The sequence below is a fragment of the Poecilia mexicana genome, unplaced genomic scaffold (genome assembly GCF_051168715.1).
Source record: "Poecilia mexicana isolate PSO_F unplaced genomic scaffold, ASM5116871v1 scaffold_8, whole genome shotgun sequence".
Classification (NCBI taxonomy): Eukaryota; Metazoa; Chordata; class Actinopteri; order Cyprinodontiformes; family Poeciliidae; genus Poecilia; species Poecilia mexicana.
In genome coordinates, this window is record NW_028263377.1 from 9,211,769 (window position 1) to 9,235,396 (window position 23,628).

The 23,628-nt window shown below is 38.4% G+C and overlaps 4 protein-coding genes across 4 annotated transcripts; all 4 read right to left on the minus strand.

Moving 5' to 3' along the window:
- Positions 1 to 1,406: 1,406 nt before the first annotated feature.
- On the minus strand, positions 1,407 to 9,339 carry LOC106906894 (SUMO-conjugating enzyme UBC9-like). The gene is made up of 7 exons (XM_014972362.2): positions 9,007 to 9,339; positions 8,681 to 8,765; positions 8,479 to 8,562; positions 6,625 to 6,697; positions 5,284 to 5,393; positions 3,972 to 4,051; positions 1,407 to 2,536 (listed from the first exon to the last, which is right to left on the minus strand). Exons 2-7 carry the CDS (start codon positions 8,744 to 8,746, stop codon positions 2,473 to 2,475), a joined length of 477 nt encoding a protein of 158 aa, XP_014827848.1. The 5' UTR covers positions 8,747 to 8,765; positions 9,007 to 9,339; the 3' UTR covers positions 1,407 to 2,472.
- A 576-nt stretch (positions 9,340 to 9,915) lies between these two features.
- On the minus strand, positions 9,916 to 13,150 carry LOC106906898 (thiosulfate sulfurtransferase-like). Its single transcript, XM_014972367.2, has 2 exons — positions 12,115 to 13,150; positions 9,916 to 11,518 (listed from the first exon to the last, which is right to left on the minus strand). The coding sequence occupies exons 1-2, from the start codon at positions 12,698 to 12,700 to the stop codon at positions 11,220 to 11,222; spliced, it is 885 nt and encodes a 294-aa protein (XP_014827853.2). The 5' UTR covers positions 12,701 to 13,150; the 3' UTR covers positions 9,916 to 11,219.
- A 1,239-nt stretch (positions 13,151 to 14,389) lies between these two features.
- On the minus strand, positions 14,390 to 16,489 carry LOC106906896 (3-mercaptopyruvate sulfurtransferase-like). Its single transcript, XM_088008198.1, has 2 exons — positions 15,860 to 16,489; positions 14,390 to 15,178 (listed from the first exon to the last, which is right to left on the minus strand). The coding sequence occupies exons 1-2, from the start codon at positions 16,449 to 16,451 to the stop codon at positions 14,886 to 14,888; spliced, it is 885 nt and encodes a 294-aa protein (XP_087864324.1). The 5' UTR covers positions 16,452 to 16,489; the 3' UTR covers positions 14,390 to 14,885.
- Positions 16,490 to 18,491: 2,002 nt separating this feature from the next.
- On the minus strand, positions 18,492 to 21,484 carry LOC106908428 (3-mercaptopyruvate sulfurtransferase-like). Its single transcript, XM_014974517.2, has 2 exons — positions 20,839 to 21,484; positions 18,492 to 19,220 (listed from the first exon to the last, which is right to left on the minus strand). Exons 1-2 carry the CDS (start codon positions 21,425 to 21,427, stop codon positions 18,922 to 18,924), a joined length of 888 nt encoding a protein of 295 aa, XP_014830003.2. The 5' UTR covers positions 21,428 to 21,484; the 3' UTR covers positions 18,492 to 18,921.
- Between the last annotated feature and the right edge of the window lie 2,144 nt (positions 21,485 to 23,628).

Here is a 23,628-nt window from a genome sequence, read left to right on the forward strand (position 1 = left end):
CAATGATTTTATAATCTTGAAGAGAATCTCACAGTACTAAAAGCAAGATTTACTAAAATTGCAATTATATTATTGCATGACGCAGATAATCTACACATGCATTTATACATAAGATTCCTGAGCACAGCTGCACATGTGGAAACAGCATTATGTACAAATATAGGGCTAGCACTACTCCACCTAGGCACTTTGAGTAGTAGCTTCATGCCATCATTGTAGGACACATAAACTGTTTTTGCATCATCACCACAGATGGGCTGTGTAATAATGTGATTCATGAATATGATTTATCGTTTTAGAGTCAAAGGAAAATTTCCTCGTTGATAGATTAAATAGTTTCATCTTATTTTATATATATATATATATATATATATATATATATATATATATGTATATATATATATATATATATACATATATATATATATATATATATATATATATATATATATATATATATATATATATATGACTCACCAATAAAAAGTCTCAATAATATACATGGCACTGTAAAAACCAAAAAAATAATTTTTGCTTATATCTGTTTAACAACCCTGGTTGTAACAACCTGGGTTGTTATTCTTCTGTAATTCATTTGTTTGTTATTGACTTTTGCTCAATTAAATTTCTTGCGTATACATTGCAAATGGTATTTTTATTTTAGTTGATCATGTTGTTTTTCATGTCTCATTTATTTTGTTCGTCCTATAATTGATGGAGATATATAAAAATTATTTATAATGTATAAAGGTATTGTCATTTAATTAGCTCTACATCCTTAAGAAAATAAAAAAAATATGTCGTTTTATAATGCCAGTAATGCCAGAATTAATAGTAAATAATAAAGACTTTGTGGTATTCTGATTTAGTAATGTAATTATATTGGTTGTGTTACCACCCCCACGCCACTAGAGGCAGTAGCAGGCCCGAAAAAATGCGACTAAGGAGCGGATTTAGAAGTACACCGAAAGCTACAGAATTAGCTAAAAACTTTGAGCTGCCGTGAAGTAAATAAAAGAGAGAAGTTCAAATACATTCTGAGAGTGAAACTCCTTCCTAAAGGTGAAAATATATCACAGATTTCAAAAGAAAATAAAAACGGAAGTATAGGAAATAGCGCCCCCTTCACTTCCGGATTGCAATGGCCCCATTTCCAAATAAAGTAAGAGACTGACAGTGGTCCGTCCCCGCCCTTTCTGTTTGCTGCAGCGAGGTCCTTCTCGAAAATTATGTATTTTCCACCCAGTTTTGCACAACACTGTTAGTTTATGACATAAAATCCATTTAAGATTAATTAGAGCGGTTGTTGTATTACAAAATGTTTTAGCAAGGTTCTGTAGGTCAAGAAATTTTTTTTCCAAAAGACCTCTATTCACTATACAGAAAACATTCCAGAAAGACATCCATCGATTCTTTCATTTCACTTTATTTGACAATTTTTAGATCATTTATTTCCTTTTCTTACAATAACCACATACAATGTTTATCAACTGGCTAAAATAATATAAAACATTACTTCCACAGTTTATTTATATTATGTACATGCACTCATATTTAGAGGCCCACAGAAAAGAGAAAGTCAGGCCTTGGTTTATTCACAAGTGCACTTTCTTCAGTCCGTCTATGCTGCAGAGAGAGGCCGTTCCGACGGGGATCCTTCGGAGCCGGTTCGGACTTGTTTTTTCGTAGACATGGAAGCATTGTTGGTTTAGAAATGACCAAATGAAAGTGGCCAACGACTAACAGTCACCGCTTTGCTTTTGATTTGTTTTTTTCCCTCTCCACAATGGAGCTTATCTACATGAAGCTACAGTATCTTGGAAGGGGACGACACACTGATAACGAATGATTTCATCACTTTCAGCTGGATTCACAATGACAATCTATACACCAAGTGTCTCAAACTGGAAAAACAGAGGAGTATGTGGAGAAAAGACTCGACTCTCTCTGCTTTTTCTCATTCCAGAGCCAAGATATACTGACGTACTTCCTCCTCTGCCGATTTCATAACAAGCATCAGGATTGTCTTTTTCTTTTGACTCCAACCTGACCGGTGTGTATAATTTCTAGCCTTATCTCCAGTTGTAGGCACACTAATGGACACATAAGCACACTAACGTCTGAGCACTAATGGTTGGGAAGAAGGTAAACCGTGTGAAACGTCCTCCTTTACTGCAAAACAAAACCAGCTGAAGATTTCGGAGGATTTAGGAGTGGGTTCTTATTTGTACAGCTTGACGAAATGAGTGAGCTGAGCACTTGCGCCAACGCTAATGCATTTAAAATGCAAAAATACTTATTACATGTACAATCATTTGTGTTTTTGTAGTTTGAAAAGGGACAAAGGAAAAAAAAAGAAAAAGAAAAGATGCTTTGCTTTTCACCTGTGGGACAGTGTAATAATACTTTAAACAGATTCTTATTGGAGTGGTCCTTCAGGTGCTTCCTGTCGCCTCCGGCTGATCCTCCCCTCTATGTGGGAGCGAACTTCCTGGCTTGTGCCCTGACCCGCTTCTCATAGTCCATCCTGTTCTGACTGAAACACAAAAACGCAAATTAGACTTGAGCGATATTTAAAAAAAAAAAAAAAAAAAAACATGCATAATTGAGATTAATGCAGATTCTCCTCCCAATTTTCGTTGCTTTCCGTTATTTTCCTGAAGGTATAGAGTTGAGGACACATGGATAAATTCAAACTTGAGCGCCTCATTTTTTGGGTGCATGCAAGAAGTAATTTTTCAAACATAGGAAACCAAAATGACCGACTTCCACTCTCCTAAAGAGTACGTTTCCAGTGGTGGTCGTCCTGCAGCGGGCCGACTCAGACACTCTAGGGCTGTTGTAAACAAATATTTTAGTAATCGAGTAATCTATCGATTATTCTTACGATTAATCGAGTAATCGGATAAAAAAAAAATTATAAAATGAAATATTGGTAAATCTGGCATAATACCAATGTTACTATCAGATATCAATATCAGTCCAATTGTTCACATTTGAGCATCCCTAACAGTTGCTTTTTTGTAGTTTAGAAAACTAACCTGTAACAATAATAGCTCACTTTCTAAGTTAACCAGAAGAAAAGTTATAGAAAAATCTGAATTTATATTGAATTTAATAACAAAGAGGCAGGCTCATAAATATGCTTATAAAAAATGTCTACAATCCAGCTTTTAGTTTATGTATTCATCTTCAGTGAGTTTAATAGATTAATTAAACTCACCTTGCCACCTAACCTGTCACGCTTTGGGTTTGAAAATACGGGAAATGCCGCCTGGAGTGGGAGGAGAGGGCGAATGAACGAACGTAAGATGGGGTGAAGGGGAGGAAATAGACCAGCGGACTGACGAACCGTTAGACCGGGGGACGAACACGGGGGGAAGCAATACGGGATATTTACGACACTTTCACTGGTTACACTCAGAAACTCATCTACCAGCCATGTACGATGCGCTCCGCCACCCGTTTCTTCAGACCGGGATATGAAATTTATTGTGCGGTTCGTCGGTAAAGCTACATTTACACGGTAAGCATCAGCTACTCAGCCGCCCGCCCTGTTCAGGCTATCCGCTCACCTCAGCGCTCTTCCCGCCGTTCGCTTTCAACCAGCAGCCCCGGAGGAGAAATGCTGCCGTACTCCAGGCATTCCCCCAGTCATTTTAAGGATGCTTATTGGTTCCCCAAAAACGATAAAAAGTCGGGCATTATCATCAATCAATAAAATCCCCAAGGGCCAATCTTGAAGATTGGACTTTATGCTGCTGAGACTTAGCTTTTGTCAACAACTCAGAGGCGGAAGTGAGAGCTCCGCGCAACGCAAATTAAGTCCCGGCCGGAACACGGAACACGGTGCGCTAACTAAAAAAACATAAATTAACGAAGCTTCGAGGCAGGTAAATTTTCCTCGAGGAATTTTAGTAATCGAGGTACTCGAATCATTCGAGGAATCGTTTCAGCCCTAAGACACTCACCAGTAAATCGTGTAGGCCTCTGCTTGTGCCGGGTCCTGAATGTTGGGCTCGTTCAGCAGCTCCTGAATGCCCAGCAGGATCTAAACAGAAAATGTTCTGCACTCATTACATCCCCCCAAAAAACAACTCTACTCTTTTTTTTACTTTTTTAAAGAAATTTATGACATGATCACACACACTGATGGCAGGAAGCAGTAAAAACAACATTAGTGTGATTTTAAACTGAGGGGATTTCCATCCTTACTTGCTCCTAGTTGCTTTAGTTTAGGCTTCCTCTTAGCTTACCGTCACATTTGCCCATCAAGTGAATATAATCTGTGATTTGAAGCAAGTTGTAGATTATTTTGAATCTGTTAACCTCTTAAAATTCTTATTGTTTTAAGTTAATTACTTAGTTTGTTCATCTAGTCTTCACTGTCACAAAGGAACTTCCCAGCTTGAAATAAACTACTTGTACACACACACTTCCTCTAAAATACATGTTCTAATTAAAGGTTGCATGAACAATAAAAAAAAAAATCTAAGTAGCTTTTTACTTTGGCAAAAAGGCAACTAGAGTAGCTGGTAGTCAGTAGAGGAAAAAGCAGAGAAGCAGCTCTGTTATGCAACAGGCTGTTGCTTTTTCCACTTAATTCAACCTTATTTGCATTTTGTTGCTGTAGCAGTCAGACTGATGCAACACACCGTGCCAGAAATACCCAACAGACTTTTTCTATGAGTGGATAGATAATGCAACATGCAGCGTTTTTCGGACGGAAAATTGAACGGGTTTTCTAGGACAGAAGTCAGACCGTGTTGCATCGTCTCTGCGCTGCTTGATGCTTTTTGATACGTTAGTAAACGGTATCAAAAAGCATCAAGAGGGCACGTCTTCATTTAAACATTCTGACACGACGCAGAGGAGATTTGAATCGTTTTATCCTCATACAGGAACGCGTTTGCTGTCTGCACAAAGTGAAATGTGTAAAATAAATCTCATTAGTCATTAATGATTTTCATTTGGATTTGTTGACTCAGTTGGTAGTGGATCAGACGGCGCCGTGTGGCTCCGAGGTGAAGCAGGCGCGTCGTACTGTAAGCTGAGGCTACAGTCGTTCGATTTCTCCCCCCCTTTCTCTTCCTGTCATGCTACTAATAAATCAAAACCGCAAACGCAACTAAATCTTTTCTTTTTTTCTCCAAAGACACCAAATTGTTATTTCGATTAATAAAATCTTTAAATACAAAAAATAAATAAATAAAATGCCAGGAGGTAAGAAACGGCAAGAATAAAAACATTTAGTCAACTAAAGGAAGTCGCAGCAATCCAAACCTGCTTGATGGTGATGGCCGGCCGCCAGTCTTTGTCCTCCTCTAGGATGGACAGACACACTGTGCCTGATGGGTAGACGTTGGGGTGGAATATCGGCGGCTCGAACTTACCTAGAGAAAAAGCAACAAGTTAAAAAAAAAAAAAAGTCAGCCTATCACGATAACAAATTTTGCTGGACGATAAATTGTTCCAGAAGTTATTGCGATAAACGATAACATTGTTGCTTTGAGACCATTTTTAAGTAATATGATGGTAATAGCAAAAATAATAATGCAAGAGCACATTTTTAAACTTTAAATCTAATGAACATTTGACATGGGAACTGGAAGACATTTTAAATATTCAAAATAAACAAAACAACAAATAAAATGAATTTTGAAGACTTTGTAACCAAAATTGTCTTTCAAAAAAAGGTCTAGTTGAGACTGAAGCACCAAACTGGAGACTTTTATCATCCAGTTTTTGGTAGGAAGACAGAAATTATTGAGTTTGTTTTACTTCATCATGCCATTAATTGACTTATTGATTATTGTGACAGGCCTGAAAATGAGTTCAAAATACTAAAGTCCTGAAAGAAAGTCCCAAAATCAACGTAGTATTACAGCATTACCCAGCCATCAATAAGTGATTCACACAAGGTCTCTAAAACAAGAGTAGATCTGAGTCAACTTGAGCACCGAGCCTTGCAGAAAACCTTAAACTTTACAAACTTTTCACGTTACAATGGGTTTTATCTGGCCTTTATGAGATACACCAACACAAATTAGCAGTTGATTGCAAAGTACATATCATCTTCCATCCAGGTGAAAATCCGATTAAAAATCCCATTGAAATGCGTGGAAGTTTGTGAGAAAATCTGGAAAAGTTTAAGAGGTGTGAATTCGTCAGCAGAAAGCTGCACTTCTAAATAAAACATACTTCCTCCAACATTACCTCTATTAAAATATGCTTCATATTTCTCACCACCTCCCAACTCTATGAGGCAGTCTGCACGTATGCAACATTAAAAAAATAAAAAAAATAAAAATGCATTTCACACGCACGCAACGTGTTATAGGACAACTACAATGCAACTCTGGAAACTGATCCCTTAATAAAAATATTTTCTAGATTCTCATTAACCAAACTCTTTACTATACTGATAACATCTCAAACCATGCGGTTCAGTAAACCTGCGTGGTTTGCACCAGGTAGTGCAACAGTTAAACTTTATACACAGGTTTTTGTGGCCAGCACTATTATTTCCTGAGCTCTTCCTGCTTCCTTTTTAAATAGCTGGCTGTTTGTGCTTTTTAGCGTGACATTATCGATGCACGGAGATGCTAGAAGAGAGCGACTCACATTTGGGTGGAGAGGACGGGTAGTCGTCTTTGAACAGCATTCGGAGCTTGTAGAGTCCTCCCTCCCACAAGGTCTACGGGATGAAAGGGGAAGCAAGAGAGTTTCTGAGTAATTCATCAAATGTTATGGCTTTTAAACTCTGAATCTCACTTCATGTCCAAAGCTGGAGGAAGCATCGACTTTTAAAATGCAAAACTGAGTGGGAAGAAGTTGAAGATTTCTAATTTCGGACACAGATGTGAAAGAAAGTGTGTTTGCTAAATATTTAAAAGGTGACCTACTAAACTTCCTTGAACAGGTTAGGGTAGGCCTATCATCTATACAAAACACATTCATTGCATTTTTTTTTTTTTTGCTCAAAATCATCTTAGATAATCAGATTTTAGTCTGGTCAGTTCTGCCTATTTTGAGGTCCTGATTTAGGGCGTCTTCTCACTTTAAATCCAAATAAGCTGCTGCTGGTCATGCCCTACAAACTCAGTATTTACACTCGCATGTGAAAATGGCTGCAAACATTTGTGTCGTTATGCAACCGTACATCTCTGAAAAGCAGAAGTAGAGCCTCCTGCAAAACCAACAAGAATGCACCAAGTGGTTTCTGGATGTTTAGCCCACAGCACTTGACTTTTCCAGCAGCCGTTGTACAAATCATACAGTGGTTAAACCCACTGACCAAATGTCCTGGAGCTCAGCTTGGGTTGCTAGGTAACAGGTTGAGCTTTGCTGGGGTTGCTGGGTGAGAGGGTAGTGTCCGCTGATTTGTGACGTTACAATCGGGAGGTTTTTTTAAAAGGCTTGTTTTCCAGACACCAAAAAACAATAACTTACTGCCAAAAAACAGCTGAGTGTTTCTTGTTTTGTTTTTTAAGCACTTTGGTTGTTTTTAGGAGGAGTAGAAACCCAAATTGAAGTACAAAAACTTGCAAAATGTGAATTTTGTATAATAGGTCCACTTTAAATGCTGCTACACAAGAGCAGGGAAGCACTGTGTGCTGTGGATGTATGTAGCCTAGAGCTATTCTCCATTTTGTCATTACAGTTACAAACCTGATGGGGTTTTAAAGATAGACCAACACAAATTTTGTGGCATAGCATGTTCATGGTGAGGTGGAGTGATAAATTTGGAGGCTAAAAGTCTAACTTTAGTCTTATATACTTATTTAACTGGTGGCAAAATGCAAACAGAAAATCTATCTCTCTTCCATAAAAGGCCAGATTTGAGGAGAGCCACTATTTGTCCTGTCAACAGAAATGCATGTCATGTTTTTCACATTCTTACTTGTAAAAATAAAAAAATAAATAAAAGCATGCATACTTGACATCCCAGTGCACAATGATGTGCCACTTAGTGTTTATCCATCACATGAAATCGCAACAAAAATGTGTGGTAGCAACAGTGGTCTGCATTGCAAAAACACAAAATCTTACCAGATAATTTTGGACTGTTTGCCAGTTAGTACACTTGAAATAAGGCGACACTTTTCAGCAAGAAATATGAGCTTGTTTTAAGCCAATAATTTCTTAATACTGATGAAGTACTTGTTCCACTGGCAGATTATTTCACTTAAAAAATGGGAAAAATTAATTGCTAAAAGTTAAATAATCTGCCAATGAAACTAGTATTTTTTTCATCAATATTATTGATTCAAAACAAGACCCTATATCTTGCTGATAAGTTCTTTGCAAGTTTTTACTGACTTATTTCAAGTGAACGAAGATATTTGCATTAGAAACTAGACCAAAATTGCTTGGTAAGATTTTGTGTTTTTGCAGTGTGAACACTTTGCCAGACAGCGCATGTAAAGAACTGACGGAAATAAATGTGGGAAAACTTTGTCTTAAATATCACCGTACCCCTTTCTTTCCAGGGATGGCACACTCCCAGTTCATTAGATTCATGGTTCCATCTGGATTCTTAGTGGGCACAGCAACAAAACCCTGTTGGTTTAGAAAAACAAGTCCTAAATGTGATTTTTTTTAAAAATTTTATTAGAAGACATCGCCATGTAGAGACGGTATTTTAGGATAAAAGCGTGCTGTTTACGCTGCTGCTTACAAATGGGTGATCTTTCCTCCAGGCTTTGCGCTCCTGGGACAGCCTGCTGAGAGCAATGCCAGACATGATTGCTCATCAACGCCACCTGGTGGAAGAATCGAAACAACATTACTGTCCATTTCCATGAAAAAGCAACAAAATTAAGCGACACAAACTCGCTTAATTTTGAATTGTAAGAACTAAAATTTGTTAACAAGACAGTATAAATAAACATAAACGAGCTGCCATCTTCCTTACTCGTCACAGAACCGAAACTACAATGTCCGCTAGCGGCACACAACAAACAACAGAGTTTTTATTTTATCACATCATTTCAATAAACTTACGTCTTATTTTTCTTTATGAGGGAATATAACTGAAGATCTTAGGCTGGTTGGTAGGAGCAGTTTGTTTGCTGAAGTGATGCTAACGTTAGCTCCGTAATAACAGAAACGGAAAGATAAACAACACAACGCCTAAAAACACACTAACGGCGCAACTTAGAGCACAAAAAGCCGAGCCGAATAAAACTTCTCTTTTAATAACAAAACTCTGATAGCTTATATAACACCTAGTGACAAAAGTATGGGCTATTTTTTAAGAATAGTTAAAATAATGTAGCGCTAAAACCCGTTTTAACAGCTAGCCTTCAGCAAGAAAGGACCCCAATTTGTTTATTTCGTAAGGACCTTCAGGCAGCGATTAGGACACACGGTCCGCCATCTTTTTTGTAGTTCTTTTTTTTTTCTTTGCACTCTGTTGAAATATAAAATATAGAATTTACAATGTGACAAATACCATTTCTGCAATCCTCCCAAGACTTCTTTTGTAAAAAGAAAAAAAAGCAAAACTATTCCTATCTCTTTTGAAAAGATTAAGTGTGGCAAGAGTTTGTAACTGAAAATTTTCTGTGATCAATCAAGTCTACATTTCTGTTATGTCCTTAAAAAGGAAAATATTTTAAAGATCTATAACCATAACACCCTTACCGGATGAGCCTAAGAAATATAATATTAGCCTCTTGTGTTACTTCCTGTATCAATAGACGTACAAGGATGTATTTCTGGAAAGAATTTGCAGCTCCGCAGAGGAACATCATGTGGTGTGAATGTGGGTCTGAATGAGAAGGTTTCAAACATAACAGGTCCTGGGAATGGGAACAGACAAGTTTCCCTGGTGATATTTTGAATTATGCTGTGGGATCAGCTTCTTGAACAGTTTCTGAATAAAATAAAAGATAAAAAAAAAGATTTAAATACATTTATAAAAATTTATTCTTATTAACAATACATTACATAAAAAATAGAGTTACACTTCAATGGCTTTGAGCTACAAAAACATTCTGCAGCAGAGTACTTAAAAATCAGCTTATCTGAATATAATCAAGCTTATTTGCTGGTTTTCTTCAGTCCTCCATGATTCCTACTTATTCTGATCTGCTTGCATTCATTCCAGCAGAACACGTGACCACATCAATGGTGGCTACAGAGAACAATTTCACACATTATTTCACATTACTTTGAGAGAAGCATTACAATTGTTAGAAAACTTTAAAAAAGAAATACTTAATGGTGAGGTAAATTGTACAAGTTTAAGGCACTGAGTGGCTCTTGACACAGCAGCAGTAGTTGTGAATTAAGACATTAAACACTGATGGATGGGAAAGCCTGCGTTATTTTGTTCGACGTTCCTCATAGAAATACCTGTATATAATTTTCAGTTTACATGTTGAAACCAAATATTTACGTACACCGCGTAGGACGGTAACTTTTGACAACTTTCCTGTTTAAAGTCAGCCAGAATTACCCAAATTATTTAGTCTTGTCAAATTCCAGACTAATACTTTCTTCAAATGTAAAAAACAAACAAACAAAGAAAAAAAAAAACAGAGTGACGTATCTTTATACCATTTGGTAAAGCCGAAGTATGGAAGTGGGAGAATCACGTTACAGGATAGATTAGTCCACTTCGCTGAGCAGAAAAAATTATGTGGAAAATCAAAGGTCATATTTCAAAGAATTAGTTAGGAAGTTAAAGATTAGACCAAAAAAAAAAAAGATTTTTTCTAATTTAAAACAACCGTAAGCAAACGGCCGGTTCCAAAGTGGGTTGCGTACAGTCAGTGTTTTGCCGTGGACCATCACGTTGCTCTCATATCAGTATCACAGAAAATTTCTGAGCAGAGAGCAGAAGGTGTGTCATTCTGAAACAAGCAACACATTTCACTCTAAATCATAATCTAAAAGGCAATTCCACTAAATACAAAGCAAATATGTGAATACTTGTGAATAATCAGAAAAAATGTATGACATGACTGACATAAAACAGGCAAAGTTTAGTCTGATTTTGTGTCAGTGAGAGAAAAAAAAAAGATATGCATGTTTCTATGCAGCCCATATAAATATCTTGTTTCAACTGTAGTCTTGAGGAACTCGGTGATTCATTCACATTCATTAAACATTCATTCAGTCATCATTCTATCATTCATGTAGATATTAGATTAGAAAATGAACTGTAGATTGGAACCTTTAACAGTTTCCACTGAAAGTGCTCAACCAGATCAGACCTTCTTTCCCTCCCCCTCTGAGACGATGAGCTCTGGAGGAGCCCTTTTGAAAAACTCCGTCCAGGATCCGTCGTAAAGACCAACCCCAGAGTAGCCAAGCCGGTGAGCAGCCAGAATCACGTGACACGCTGTGATTCCCAAACTGCAGGAAGCCCAGAGCGGCTTCTCCAGGTCCACCCCGGCCTGCTGGAAGACTTTGGCCAGCTCCTCGGTGCTGTGATATTTTCCAGAGGAATCCAGGAGAGATGTGATGGGGATGCTAATCGCCCCTGGGAAATGCCCCGGGAGGACGTCTGAAAAAAGAAGGCAGGAGGGGGTGGGGATTTTTATTTATTATGATTTTTCAGTGATAGTGTTGTTTTCATGCATATATTTTATTCTTACTTAAAACGTTTGTCTTTATCTGCCTATATGGATGTACTACCACCAGGGGTTATTTTTGATATTATGGAGGTATTTATGCGGGTATGGAGCAGGTATCCTGCAACAAACTTTTTCAAGATCATATTCAGATTACTGAAGATCATCTTTCAGCTTAACTAAAAAGAAGAGACATAAAATTATTCACATCTTTTGCATAATGTTTCAGGCGAAAATTCTAATTTTATGTGGTGGAGCAAAACAAAGTGTTGTAGTTTTATAACTTTACCCATCTAAGAAGTTACATTTTTGAACTGTGTTGTAATACAGTTGAAGTTTAATTGAATTTAATAGAGAGCATTTCTTTTAGTTTTCAAGTTTTGTGTTTATTTCTGGACTTCTAGACCATTGTAGCATATGCTTGGAGTGAAACCTTTCCATTTTAGCTCTGGCTTTATGTTTATGGTCGTTTTCCTGCTGAAAGATAAACACCCATCCAACTCTAAAGCGTGAGAAATACACTCCTCACCTTGTTTGACTTCTGGTTCGGTACCCCGGAACCTGCCAGCAGACCTGGAGTCCACCACCTGGACCTTCTTGGTCTTGATGTTCTCCAGCACATCTTCATAGCTCTTCACCCAGGACTGGTTCAGGCTCGCCTTGAAGTCTCTCTTCTCCGGCTTGGTGTAGTCGGAGGCCACCGGGTGACCGTCAGCCACCCAGTTCTTGAAGCCTCCGTCCAACACCGACACCGAGTTGTGTCCGAACACCCGGAACATCCACCACACTCTGGGGGCGCTTAACGAACCGAAGCTGCTGGTGTCGTAGACGACGACGTGGGTGTCGTTCCCGATGCCGAGGTCTCCCACATACCGGGAGAAGTCGCTGGCGGTCGGCAGCATATTGTCATACTTTGAGCTCTTGTCGCAGCATTCATCTATGTCGAAAAACGACGCTCCTGGTATGTGTTTCTGACTGATCTCGTATCTGTGGTTCCGATTGCTTCTCGGCACGTAAGTTCCATCCAGAACACGAAGTTTTGGGCCGACGAGTTTAGTTTTGGCAGCGTTAGCCAGCCACTGAGCGGAGACCACAGCGTGAATCTGAGCGACCATGATAGGAGGCTGAATAAAATATTTCAACGTAAACTAACTGGCATCAAAATGGAAAACGTAACGGTACACGTCTGTTATCTCAGATGTTATTATGGGTTATCTGTCACGCTCTGGAAATCAGTTATCGTTTATTACTGTCTGGTGCATTTCTGACCAAAGAAAATTACCAGCGCCCCCTACAGCAAGGATGTCCAAACGTTTTGCCATGTCTGTCAAAATTATAAAATTAAACCCCCTAAAGCCACAAAAAAAAAAAAAAAAAAATTTAATTAAAAATAAAAATATTTCTATGCAATACTTTTATTTCCACTCCTATTTGTACTTTTATATTGTGAGCACTTGAAAACCTGTCAAATTCCTTGTTTGTGCTAACAGTCTTGGCCAACAAAGCTGGTCTACATCTAATAAACAAAACAATCAACGTTTTAATAAAACGAACCAAGGTCGTCTTATCTTTAAACCAATCAGATTCCTAAATAACTCTGATCCAATCAATAAAAAGGGTTTTGTTCAAAATGACATAGGCTTTTTAAACAAAGACAGTTTCCTATTTCTGGATGTTGATTGCTCTCTACATACTGTTTTTTTTTTTCAAGATTAATTGGATATTGGTCAAAATTTGTTATTAACATAAAAAAAATATTCTTTATCAAGCCATAGTGACATCCCTGCAGCACAGCCACCATTTTTAACGTAGGGATGCTGAAGTCTGGGTGCAATGTCTGTTTCCTGCCACAGATAGCAAAAACAAACAAAAAACATTTTAGTATCATCTGTCCAGAGCATCTATTTCCACATTTCCCCTGCACAGCATGTGCTAAACCAAATACTGTACTTCCTGTTGCTTTTCTTCTGGTCACTCTTCCATAAAAATTAACTTTATAGCTGTTCCCCATGTTATAAACTTTTCAGGACTTCAGTGAAAAGCTATGTTTATAAGGAGATTAAATTACCCACAGATAAACTATTTGCTACCACATACATCCAAATTAGATTGAAGGTTGTGATTCTAACGTGCTCACAACAGAATATATTGCTATAAAGTCAGATGAAGGTCAGCAGTAATGAATGTGTGATCATCAATTTTGATCACACATTAATCAAAATTCACACATCAATTCTGACTCTGTTGAGTCCTTAAATAGAGCAAATTAATATTCAAACCTTTTGAGGTAGAAAAAAAAATACAATGTTGGATCTTGCTTTTTAAAACAGGCTTAAAATGTGAAATATTCAGCTACAAATGACATCACTGCAAAGACAGTTTGAGCTTTAAGACACTGCAGGAGGAATCTAATAAATGTAAGATAAACATGTTTCTCTTAGCTCATTTGTTGATGTACAAATAATTATATCTGGGAAGAATGAATCTGCAGCTCCCTAGAGGAGCATCATGTGATAGGAAATGGGATTTGAATTAAAAAAAAAACAACAAAAGTTCTAAACAAAACGGATCATGTGACTGGAAAGAGCCTCATTTTATTGGACAATAAATGATGCTGTGGGATTTGAACAGACGGCATGAAGCCATAATCAGCCGCCTCTTTGCTCACGTTTGTCTGCGTTTTAATTGGTCGGACGTTTAATGTATCATTTTCACTGTGCAGTCATGTTCAACTACAAAAGTGAGCAGCTTGTACCTTTTTAAAAATGTACTAAAGGCAGTTATTTGAAGAAAATCACAAACAGTAAAATGTGACAATTCCTTTAATGCTACGATCTACAATTGAAATGCATTGAGTTCTGCAACATTTACCAGTTTGCATAATTTCTCACTGAATCATTACATTAACAGCAGTATAACAACAGACTGTAGCACCATAAGATGAATGCAGATTTAAGGCACTTTGGCAGTTCAGTTTTCACATTATTGAGCAGTGATACATGTTGAAACACATTATTTAACATGTAATATGAATCATTTTCTTTAATTTTATATTAAATCACAAAATAAAAACTAGATTACATTTGCATAGCACAGTGTGAGATTCTCTGAAATGATTTCTTCTACAACTCTTAAAATCTGCGTCTCTCTTTAAGTGAAGTTAGTCATGATTCATCAAAGCCTTTCATGTGCTCATCCCAGCACAAACCTCCCAATACAAGGCGAGTATTTTAAGCTTCTCCACAGCAAAATGTTGCTCCCATCCTCAAAGAGTGACCTGTTCTCGATTGCACCTGGCTATCACTCCTTCTTTCCCTCTGAGACGATGAGCTCTGGAGGAGCCCTTTTGAAAAATTCTCCCCAGGACCCGTCGTAAAGACCAACCCCAGAATAGCCAAGCCGGTGGGCAGCCAGAATCACGTGACACGCTGTGACTCCAGAACCGCAGGAGGCCCAGAGCGGCTTCTCCAGGTCCACCCCGGCCTCCTGGAAGAGCCTGGTGAGATTCTCAGGGCTGTGGTGCTTTCCAGAGGAATCCAGGAAAGACGTGAAGGGGATGTTTATGGTTTCGGGGAAATGCCCTGGGAGGATATCTGAGCAGGGAAGTCAGAGAAGTGGGAAAACGTTTCCCCAGTAAATGGTATTATTCACAAAAAGGCACCAAATGCAAAAATGTTGGCATTATCGCTTTTAAAAATACAATTAAAAAAACCCTGCAATACCATTCCAGCCTGGGCTGCATCGCAAATTTATCATTATTGTAGAATTTACAATATCCCAAAGATCTGCTGGGACTACATTAAATATTAGACTTTTACATAAATATGCAAGACAGGCTTATTGTTTTGAATAAAACCATACTGTTGGGATTTTAATAATTTAGAAGCTTTTGTTCCAGTAAACGGATATGTTCTCATGATCTGGGGTTTATGTTTCAATGAACACAAACATATGTTTATTTAACCCAAGTCTTAGGTCATAGCAACATTAACGAAAGTTACTGTATAATGTGCATGCATGTTCATATATGATATTTAGAGCAGTCAAATGTCTGCTAAAGCTTATCTTTCTCATTGGTTTTCCACTTAAGTAATTCAAATTTATGGCTTTTGTGAAATGTAAAATATTTACATTATCTATATCATCTCCTTTTCTGTCTAAAATGTAAAAGAGTTGGGCTTTGAGAGTTTTAAATGACCTTGACCTGTGTCCTGTAGTCTTTAACGAGCAGCCTGTTCACTGGCATTTATGGAAAGTTTTGTTGTTTTGCTAACCTTCTCTGGGTTCTGGTTCGGTACCCCGGAACCTGCCAGCAGACCTGGAGTCCACCACCTGGACCTTCTTGGTCTTGATGTTCTCCAGCACATCTTCAAAGCTCTTCACCCAGGACTGGTTCAGGCTCGCCTTGAAGTCTGTCTTCTCCGGCTTGGTGTAGTCGGAGGCCACCGGGTGACCGTCAGCCACCCAGTTCTTGAAGCCTCCGTCCAACACCGACACCGAGTTATGCCCGAACACCCGAAACGTCCACCACAGACGGGGCGCGGTGTACGAGCCGAAGTCGCTGGTGTCGTAGACGACGACGTGGGTGTCGTTCCCGATGCCAAGGTCACTGACATACCGGGAGAAGTCGCTGGCGGTCGGCAGCATGTGGTCGTACGGGGAGCTCTTATCGCAGCATTCATCTATGTCGAAAAACGACGCTCCCGGGATGTGTTTCTGGTGAAACTCCTCTTCGGCGACTCGCTTGGTTTTTGGCAAGTACCAGGACCCGTCCAGAATACGGAGTTTTGGACCAACGAGTTTGCTTTGGATGGCATCCGCGAGCCACTGAGCGGAGACCACTGCAGGAGTGGGATCCGCCGCCATGTTGGAGAGGTCAAAATAGGCGTGTGTTTAATGTCAGCTGCTGAGATAACTCGTGTCCCGCCCTATTCTTTACCAAACAAGCCCAACAATTTATACATTTCTTCTGCTTATTATAAAATTATTTTTGAAGACAGTTTTAGTCACATCGTGTTTTGGGTTGCCATATGACAAGAAACGATTATTATGGGTGAGCTGTCAGCATCAATAAACATTTGTTTTCAAATTAGTTAAAAATGATACTCCATGCAAGGACACCTGTGAACAGTAGCTAAAATACACAAATGTACCCTTTGCTTCTGCAGTTTATTCCGTTTGACTTTTTGTGTTGATTTTTTTAATTTTCTTGTATCCCTTGCCAAGAGACGTATTTATTCAGCTTTTCTTCTGTTAAAAGACTCAAATCACATATTCAAGGAAACGTGGAGTTGAATTTCCAACTAAAAATAAACTAAGATCACTTTCAAATATGCTAACATCTGAAAAATATGATCTTACTCCTTTTTCCTGACTGATAAAATTACTGACCTAATCAAAAGGAAAGGACAGTTGAAGTTGAAGCACACTTAACAAAAACTCAAAACGAGACCATTATCTATTAATTTGAAATTATTTTAGTAATATGGAAATTTAGTCAGTTTTATTATGCAAGAAAACCTCTATAAAGCTGGAAAAATGTATTGTCAGCCATTATTAGAGTAGAATAAGAGAAATCCTGGGGAAGTAGGATCTTGTCAGCCAAGGATTAACAAGTTATTACTCTGATGAGCTGTAATAATGGTGATGAGTTAATGGCTGTCTTTATTATTTGTTTCTGTTTGAACCTGTTAATTGTCGAGAGGACATGGTTGTCTCCTGACGGGACACGTCACTAAGGACACGTCACTAAGGACACGTCACTAAGGACACGTCACTAAGGACACTTTTAACTATTCTCATGACAGTTAAAAGGAAAATAATTTTTCCAACATTCCAGTTTTGCCGCTGGGTCATCATCAAACAGTGCAGCTTCAGAAGACCTTATCTGATCTCTTTTGTCTTGTCTGGGTTTTCTTGGTTATTTAAAAGGCAAGCCTCAACTTGTTTAAATAAAGGTTTCTTTATTTAAGCTTTCACCTTAGAAACCTGCTCCTTATGCTCAAGTCCCAGCTAATGTGACCTAATCCTCCAAATGTAAGACCTTTTGGAAATGGTCAGACGATGGATTTCAGGGTAGTGCTGCAATTGAGTGGATCACAGTATTTTTTCTATTAATCCTTGAACTTGTAGGAATTAAGGGAACATCAATAGGGTGATTTGGATCATATTTATCGCAGAGATCTTTATTTATTTATGTGATTGATAACGCTCCCCAAAGAGTTAGTTATGGGATGCCACAAGGCTGAGTGCTTGGAACAATACTGCTTATATTTTCCCACTTGGTGATAAGGGGAATATGTTGTGGAATGGTTCTGTTTTACTCAAATTACATTGAAAAATGAAACAGTTGGTGAACTCAGTCGCCACAGAGTCAGTTTCTTCACGAGGCTGTCACTCTGATAAACAAAATATGCAAATTTGCACTACCTGCCTTTTAATGGCTGTACATGCTGTTCCTTTTATCCTATATTTTTCTTTGTAATGTCTGCATGCTGTGAACGTGTGAAGGCAGTCAAATTCCTTGTTTGTGAACATAATTTCGCTCAATAAAATTGGTTCCGATTCCTTGTTCTTAATCCATGTTTACACTTTGCCTTTTGTTCTTGAACTCGTTAACTTGAAGGAAAAAAAAATTCTTAACTGCAATCCAGTTGAACAAGTTTAACGATTAGAAAAACTGGCACATCAGGTAAGGACCATGTGACAAGATCCTCTTTCACGAATGATTTGTTAAATTCACAATAAACATTTTGGATTCCACATTAGATAAAAACTCTACACTTTACAAATGCATGAATAGAAATTACAAGCAGGCTTGCATTTCTCTTCTTTTTGACTTTTTCTAGTGACGTTTTATGCATATAAAGCTTAACATATTTTCCATCTTTTGAGAAAAAAAGCACATTTACACAAGATAACATTTTATTTATTTTATGTTTCAGAAACAAAAGCAAATCGTGAATAATTACATATGGACATTAATCAAGGAATGTAATATTCCTGCTGTCCGATGATACCAGAAAAGAGAAAACAGATAAGAAATTATACATAGATCTGTTAAAAAAAAAGTCCTATCTGCATAATGTAAAAATTTCATAAAATGCTCTTCAGCTGCAGAAAACCTACATCTTCCCCTGTTAACTTACATTTATAAAGCACTTCATTTATGTTAAAAGTTTTTTTAATAGCATTCTCTATCATCCCAACAATAGTAAATAAAAATATACACCCTGCAGCATAAGATAAGTGTTGTACTCTTACTTTCCACAGCAAACAGACTAGTCCCATTTCAAACAGCAACCTAATCCGGCTCCTAGCTTATTTTAAAAATGGTCTATGCCTTCTTTCCCTCCCCCTCAGAGATGATGAGCTCTGGAGAAGCCCTCTTGAACCACTCCACCCACGCGCCATCGTAGAGATAAAGATCGGTGTGTCCAAGCCGGTCGGCAGCCAGAAGAACGTGGCAGGCGGTGACTCCCGAACCGCAGGAAGCCCAGATCGGCTTTTTCGGGTCCACTCCAGCGTTCTCGAAGAGCTTGGTCAGGGCCTCGGTGCTCTTATGCTTTCCATTAGATTCCAGGAAAGTTGTGTAGGGCATGTTGATTGCTCCGAGGAAATGCCCAGACTGTATATCTGAGAGGAGATGGATAAATGGGGAAAGAGTGTCAAAAAATTATTTTGTTTTCAACTAGTAAAGTTCAAGAACTACAAGAAGCAGAACTTTCAATGAAGTCATTTGGCTCATAAAACCTTCAGAGTTCACATTGTAGTGCTTTCTGCTGTAGCAATCAGACCAGTAAATTTGTGCACTGTCATTGTGAGTAGCAACAACTGTGTGTAACAACGGGGCGTGGCTGCCAAGGGAAGCTTCATCTCCAAGCCAACAATCTTTTCAGGCCTCATATCAGCTCTCAGCATTGCTGAACCAGGATGACAATGATTTTTAGCCAAGATTTATGGTTTTATCCCAACAGAAATCGTAACTTTTAAGGACAATAGAAAAGAAATGACAACATAACATTATTGATGGCCTCATATTCACCAAACTCCTGTTAGTTATAGAATTATTTTAAGGTTTCATTGCTGGTTTTGAATAGTTTTGCCCCTCATCAACCGGAACTTCTACATGATATTTATCAATAGCATTGGGGGAAATCAGTACTTGGATAATCTAATCTAAATGTGATTTGACCTTTGCATTCACAGCTCCATTTTAGCCTAATAATAATCTGAAGTGGGAATAAAGACCCACCTAATCTTGTTTGCATTCAACAACTCAACTTTATTGTTGTAGCACTGTGTTCTCTAGAGATGCACCAAGAAAACGGCTGGAAACAGATTGTTGGAAAACTAAAAAAATTTAGTAAAAATTAGTGCAACCGCATCATGGTAACTTTACTCCTAACTGTGGAAGTTGTTACTGAAGGAAGAAGACTCAAGGTTTATCATTTCCAGTATCAGTGGTGTGCTTCACATAAAGTCAGAAGTAAAGACAGTAAAAGTATTTAAAACAAAGAATTCTGAGATGAAGTGTGAGAGAGTGAGTCTTTCAGCCGATAACAGGAAGGCAAACTGTATTACAGAAAACTTTCTCTATTTCATTCTTTTGAGCTTTCAACGTCTGTGATGGCACATACTAGATTTGCAAACTTATAGGCTAGATGACCCAAGTAGCTAGCAATGCTAATTTTAGTTTTTTTACATTTCAACTCCATTCTTATTTTGTCTTAATAGTATAATCCTGTTTTACAGAGACCTTCCACTCCCACTTATAAAATAAACAGTTTTCAATGCTGTTCTTATATTTTACCTCTTAAAAGAGAAATGAAATTAGCCTGAAACCAATATCTTCAAGTCCACGCCTTATCAAAGATCAGACATTGACCACAAAATGCTTACAAGCACATCTCCAGTAATTACTTTATTTCTGTCTATCACAACTGATTTTGCATGCTTTTTATGGTTTTATGGAGTGACAACAGATAACTCTTGATTATTTTTAATTAACTCCTTTCCTTTACAACCTCTTCCTGCCACAAATAAAGTTGACCTCTTGACTCAAAACCAGTAAAACACAGTCAGTCTGGCTGGCTGTAGTCTGTGGCATTGAATCTTTGGACTATCCCATGTCAGGCTTCACTTTCAGCCCATTTCCTACATAAATTGGTCTCGTGTGATTCTAGGATTATTACACAAGCACACTAAGCATTTATTAATGTTTGTTAACAATGCATTTTTAGGCCCTCCTCACCTCCTCTTGGTTCTGGGTCGGTACCCCGGAACCTGCCACCAGACCTGGCGTCCACCACCTGGACCTTCTTGGTCTTGATGTTCTCCAGCACATCTTCATAGCTCTTCACCCAGGACTGGTTCAGGCTCGCCTTGAAGTCTGTCTTCTCCGGCTTGGTGTAGTCGGAGGCCACCGGGTGACCGTCAGCCACCCAGTGCTTAAAGCCTCCATCCAACACCGACACCGAGTTGTGTCCGAACACCCGAAACATCCACCACACTCTGGGCGCGCTGAACGAGCCGAAGTCGCTGGTGTCGTAGACGACGACGTGGGTGTCGTTCCCGATGCCGAGGTCATTCACATACTGGGAGAAGTCGCTGGCAGTCGGCAGCATGTGGTCGTACGGGGAGCTCTTATCGCAGCATTCGTCTATGTTGAAAAACGACGCTCCCGGTATGTGTTTCTGGAGAAACTCCTCTCTGGTGTTCCGCTTGCTTTTCGGTAGGTACCAGGACCCGTCCAGAACACGGAGTTTTGGGCCGACTTGTTTGTTTTGGATGGCATCCGCCAACCACTGACCGGAGACAACAGCGGAAGTAGGAGCAGCCATGACGGGGAAGGAGCGGCAGGAGAGCGGGGAGCAAACAGCCTTGAGCCCGGAAGAAACAGTTGGCATTTAACTGTTCGTTCGTCCCGCCCTGATCTCTATCTATCCAGTCAAAGAGCTCGGTTTAACTCTTTCATTATTCGAAACTGTGTAATATGTTACTCAAAAGATATTAGATAATGTTATTCTTTTTTTTAACAGGTTAAACATCCTGCAGAAAGGTAAGTATGGCTTCAAGCTGCAAAGAGGGGAACAATTGGAAAAAATATGTTAATGCAAAAATAATAAATCTTGAACAAAATTGTTTTGAATTTGAATTTTGTCTCTTTTTTATTATTTCTGCAATGCAATACGTTGTGCACAGTTTTAAATATTTTATCACATAATCGAGTAAAAGATTCATGAAAATATTAGTCTGTGTTTTTAAGAAAAGCAATTTACTACTAACTTCATATGAGTTTTCAGATTAAATATTTGTGCAAAGAATGAGATGGGTACGTCAAAACTATCTAAAATACTAAATGCAACTATGATGGTTATTTCATCTTTTACTGACAATAAAAAAATGTAAAAGATCAATTATCTTTCATGCAAAGGCTATGAGCCAACATAGTTTTGCGTAGTTCGAGCTGCACTTACACGTTTTGGTCAGCAGATGGCAGTGTTTGGATGGCCTTAAACCGTTACATCTTTGGAAACTGACTTCAGTTTCATTGATTACTGCCGCAGCCAGACTTATGTAAAGTAGAAATTAACTTAAATCGATGACGCAGCCTGAAAAAGATCAATAAAAGCAATTTACAATTCATCTCATCTGAAGAAGTCCAAGAACAGCTGAGAAACAAAGGTCTGGAAAGGATTACAGCCATTTCTAAGGCTTTGAATCTGCAGCAAGCTTCAGTGACAGCCATGATCAACAAAAAATAAAATAAATACGTTTTATTTTTATTTGAGTCTCCACATATTCTTCATCTGAATTTTGAGTTTTGACGCGATCTGTTGTGCACTTACATTTTTTGGCCACTTGATGGCGGTGTTTCATATCAATGTGGTTGAAGCACCGAAGGGATTTGCAAACACTTCCATAATCCAGTTTGGGTTATTATGGATAGGTTACGGATGTGTATACTGGGAAACTGGGATAAACCCGATAGAAAAATACCCCTAAATAATCCATAGAAGTATCTGCAGCAAAAAGCAGTGAGTGAAGAATGCATATTTTTGTAACAAAATGCGAAGTAGAGGGTGACTGTAACCTTTAACCTGAGTTTAGCTTGCTTTGGTTCAAAGGGTGCTTCTGTACAGTGTTTCAGAAATGGGGAAATTATTACAGATCAAATCTTATCAAGTCACAGTGTACCACTGTTTAGTTTGTACACACACAGAACCCCCACCCCTATTCCCCCACGACACACACACACACACACACACACACACACACACACACACACCTATACACACACACAACTGATGACAGATTTCTTCTGTGTGGGTTCTGCAGGTGCACCTGAGCTGTGCCTGCTTACACAACACATTATCTATTTCCCTACCATCTGTCCTCAATGCATGTAGCACAATGCTATCTAAAGATCAGCGGAGAAGGTAGTGCAGTTATCATGGAGTTACTGAAATAAAGAAGCAGGAGCAGCCACTGAAGGAAGAACTCTTTCCTCACTTCACGTCTCTAGATAAGTAAAATACAAATTGCATGGAAAAACTGGGACAGAACACAAAAAAAAAAACTCACAAAAACACTGCAGTCTCCGACCTTGAAACGACAGTACGCTGTGTCTAAGTAGTGAGCCTGTGGACTGAACACCAACACAGAACAACGTTGGCTCAGCACGCTGTTACAGGATGAGAAGTTATGAGTCCCAGAGGAGAAAAATATATGCATACACAACATTCTCATCAAAAGATTATAATTTCTAAAGTAATTTGAGTCTATAGTTAATGCAATAATATCATAAAATAAGTAATCAATAGTGCATTTGTCTTCTGCTGTAGTTACAGTGGCTCTCAGTGGACATACCCATGTTAAATTGTCAGATTTTTTCATGTCAAAATGACACTGATAATTGGAAATTATTTCTCAGACATTTATTCTGAACAATTAACCAGAAAATCAATTAATAATAACAAAAAAGACTTAATAGACTTAAAGCTTCACTTTGCTAAAGCATCTTCTCACCTTCCGCTCTATT

What these genes read in the sequence shown, in the direction of transcription:
- LOC106906894 (XM_014972362.2), bottom strand. Translation starts at nt 8,746, where the DNA reads ATGTCTGGCATTGCTCTCAGCAGGCTGTCCCAGGAGCGCAAAGCCTGG. An exon ending in GGAGGAAAGATCACCCATTT is followed by an intron (nt 8,563 to 8,680) that starts GTAAGCAGCAGC and finishes CTAAACCAACAG; the next exon opens with GGTTTTGTTGCTGTGCCCAC. An exon ending in CCATCCCTGGAAAGAAAGGG is followed by an intron (nt 6,698 to 8,478) that starts GTACGGTGATAT and finishes TTCATCCCGTAG; the next exon opens with ACCTTGTGGGAGGGAGGACT.
- LOC106906898 (XM_014972367.2), bottom strand. Translation starts at nt 12,700, where the DNA reads ATGGTCGCTCAGATTCACGCTGTGGTCTCCGCTCAGTGGCTGGCTAAC. An exon ending in CGAACCAGAAGTCAAACAAG is followed by an intron (nt 11,519 to 12,114) that starts GTGAGGAGTGTA and finishes TTCTTTTTTCAG; the next exon opens with ACGTCCTCCCGGGGCATTTC.
- LOC106906896 (XM_088008198.1), bottom strand. Translation starts at nt 16,451, where the DNA reads ATGGCGGCGGATCCCACTCCTGCAGTGGTCTCCGCTCAGTGGCTCGCG. An exon ending in CGAACCAGAACCCAGAGAAG is followed by an intron (nt 15,179 to 15,859) that starts GTTAGCAAAACA and finishes TTCCCTGCTCAG; the next exon opens with ATATCCTCCCAGGGCATTTC.
- LOC106908428 (XM_014974517.2), bottom strand. Translation starts at nt 21,427, where the DNA reads ATGGCTGCTCCTACTTCCGCTGTTGTCTCCGGTCAGTGGTTGGCGGAT. An exon ending in CGACCCAGAACCAAGAGGAG is followed by an intron (nt 19,221 to 20,838) that starts GTGAGGAGGGCC and finishes ATCTCCTCTCAG; the next exon opens with ATATACAGTCTGGGCATTTC.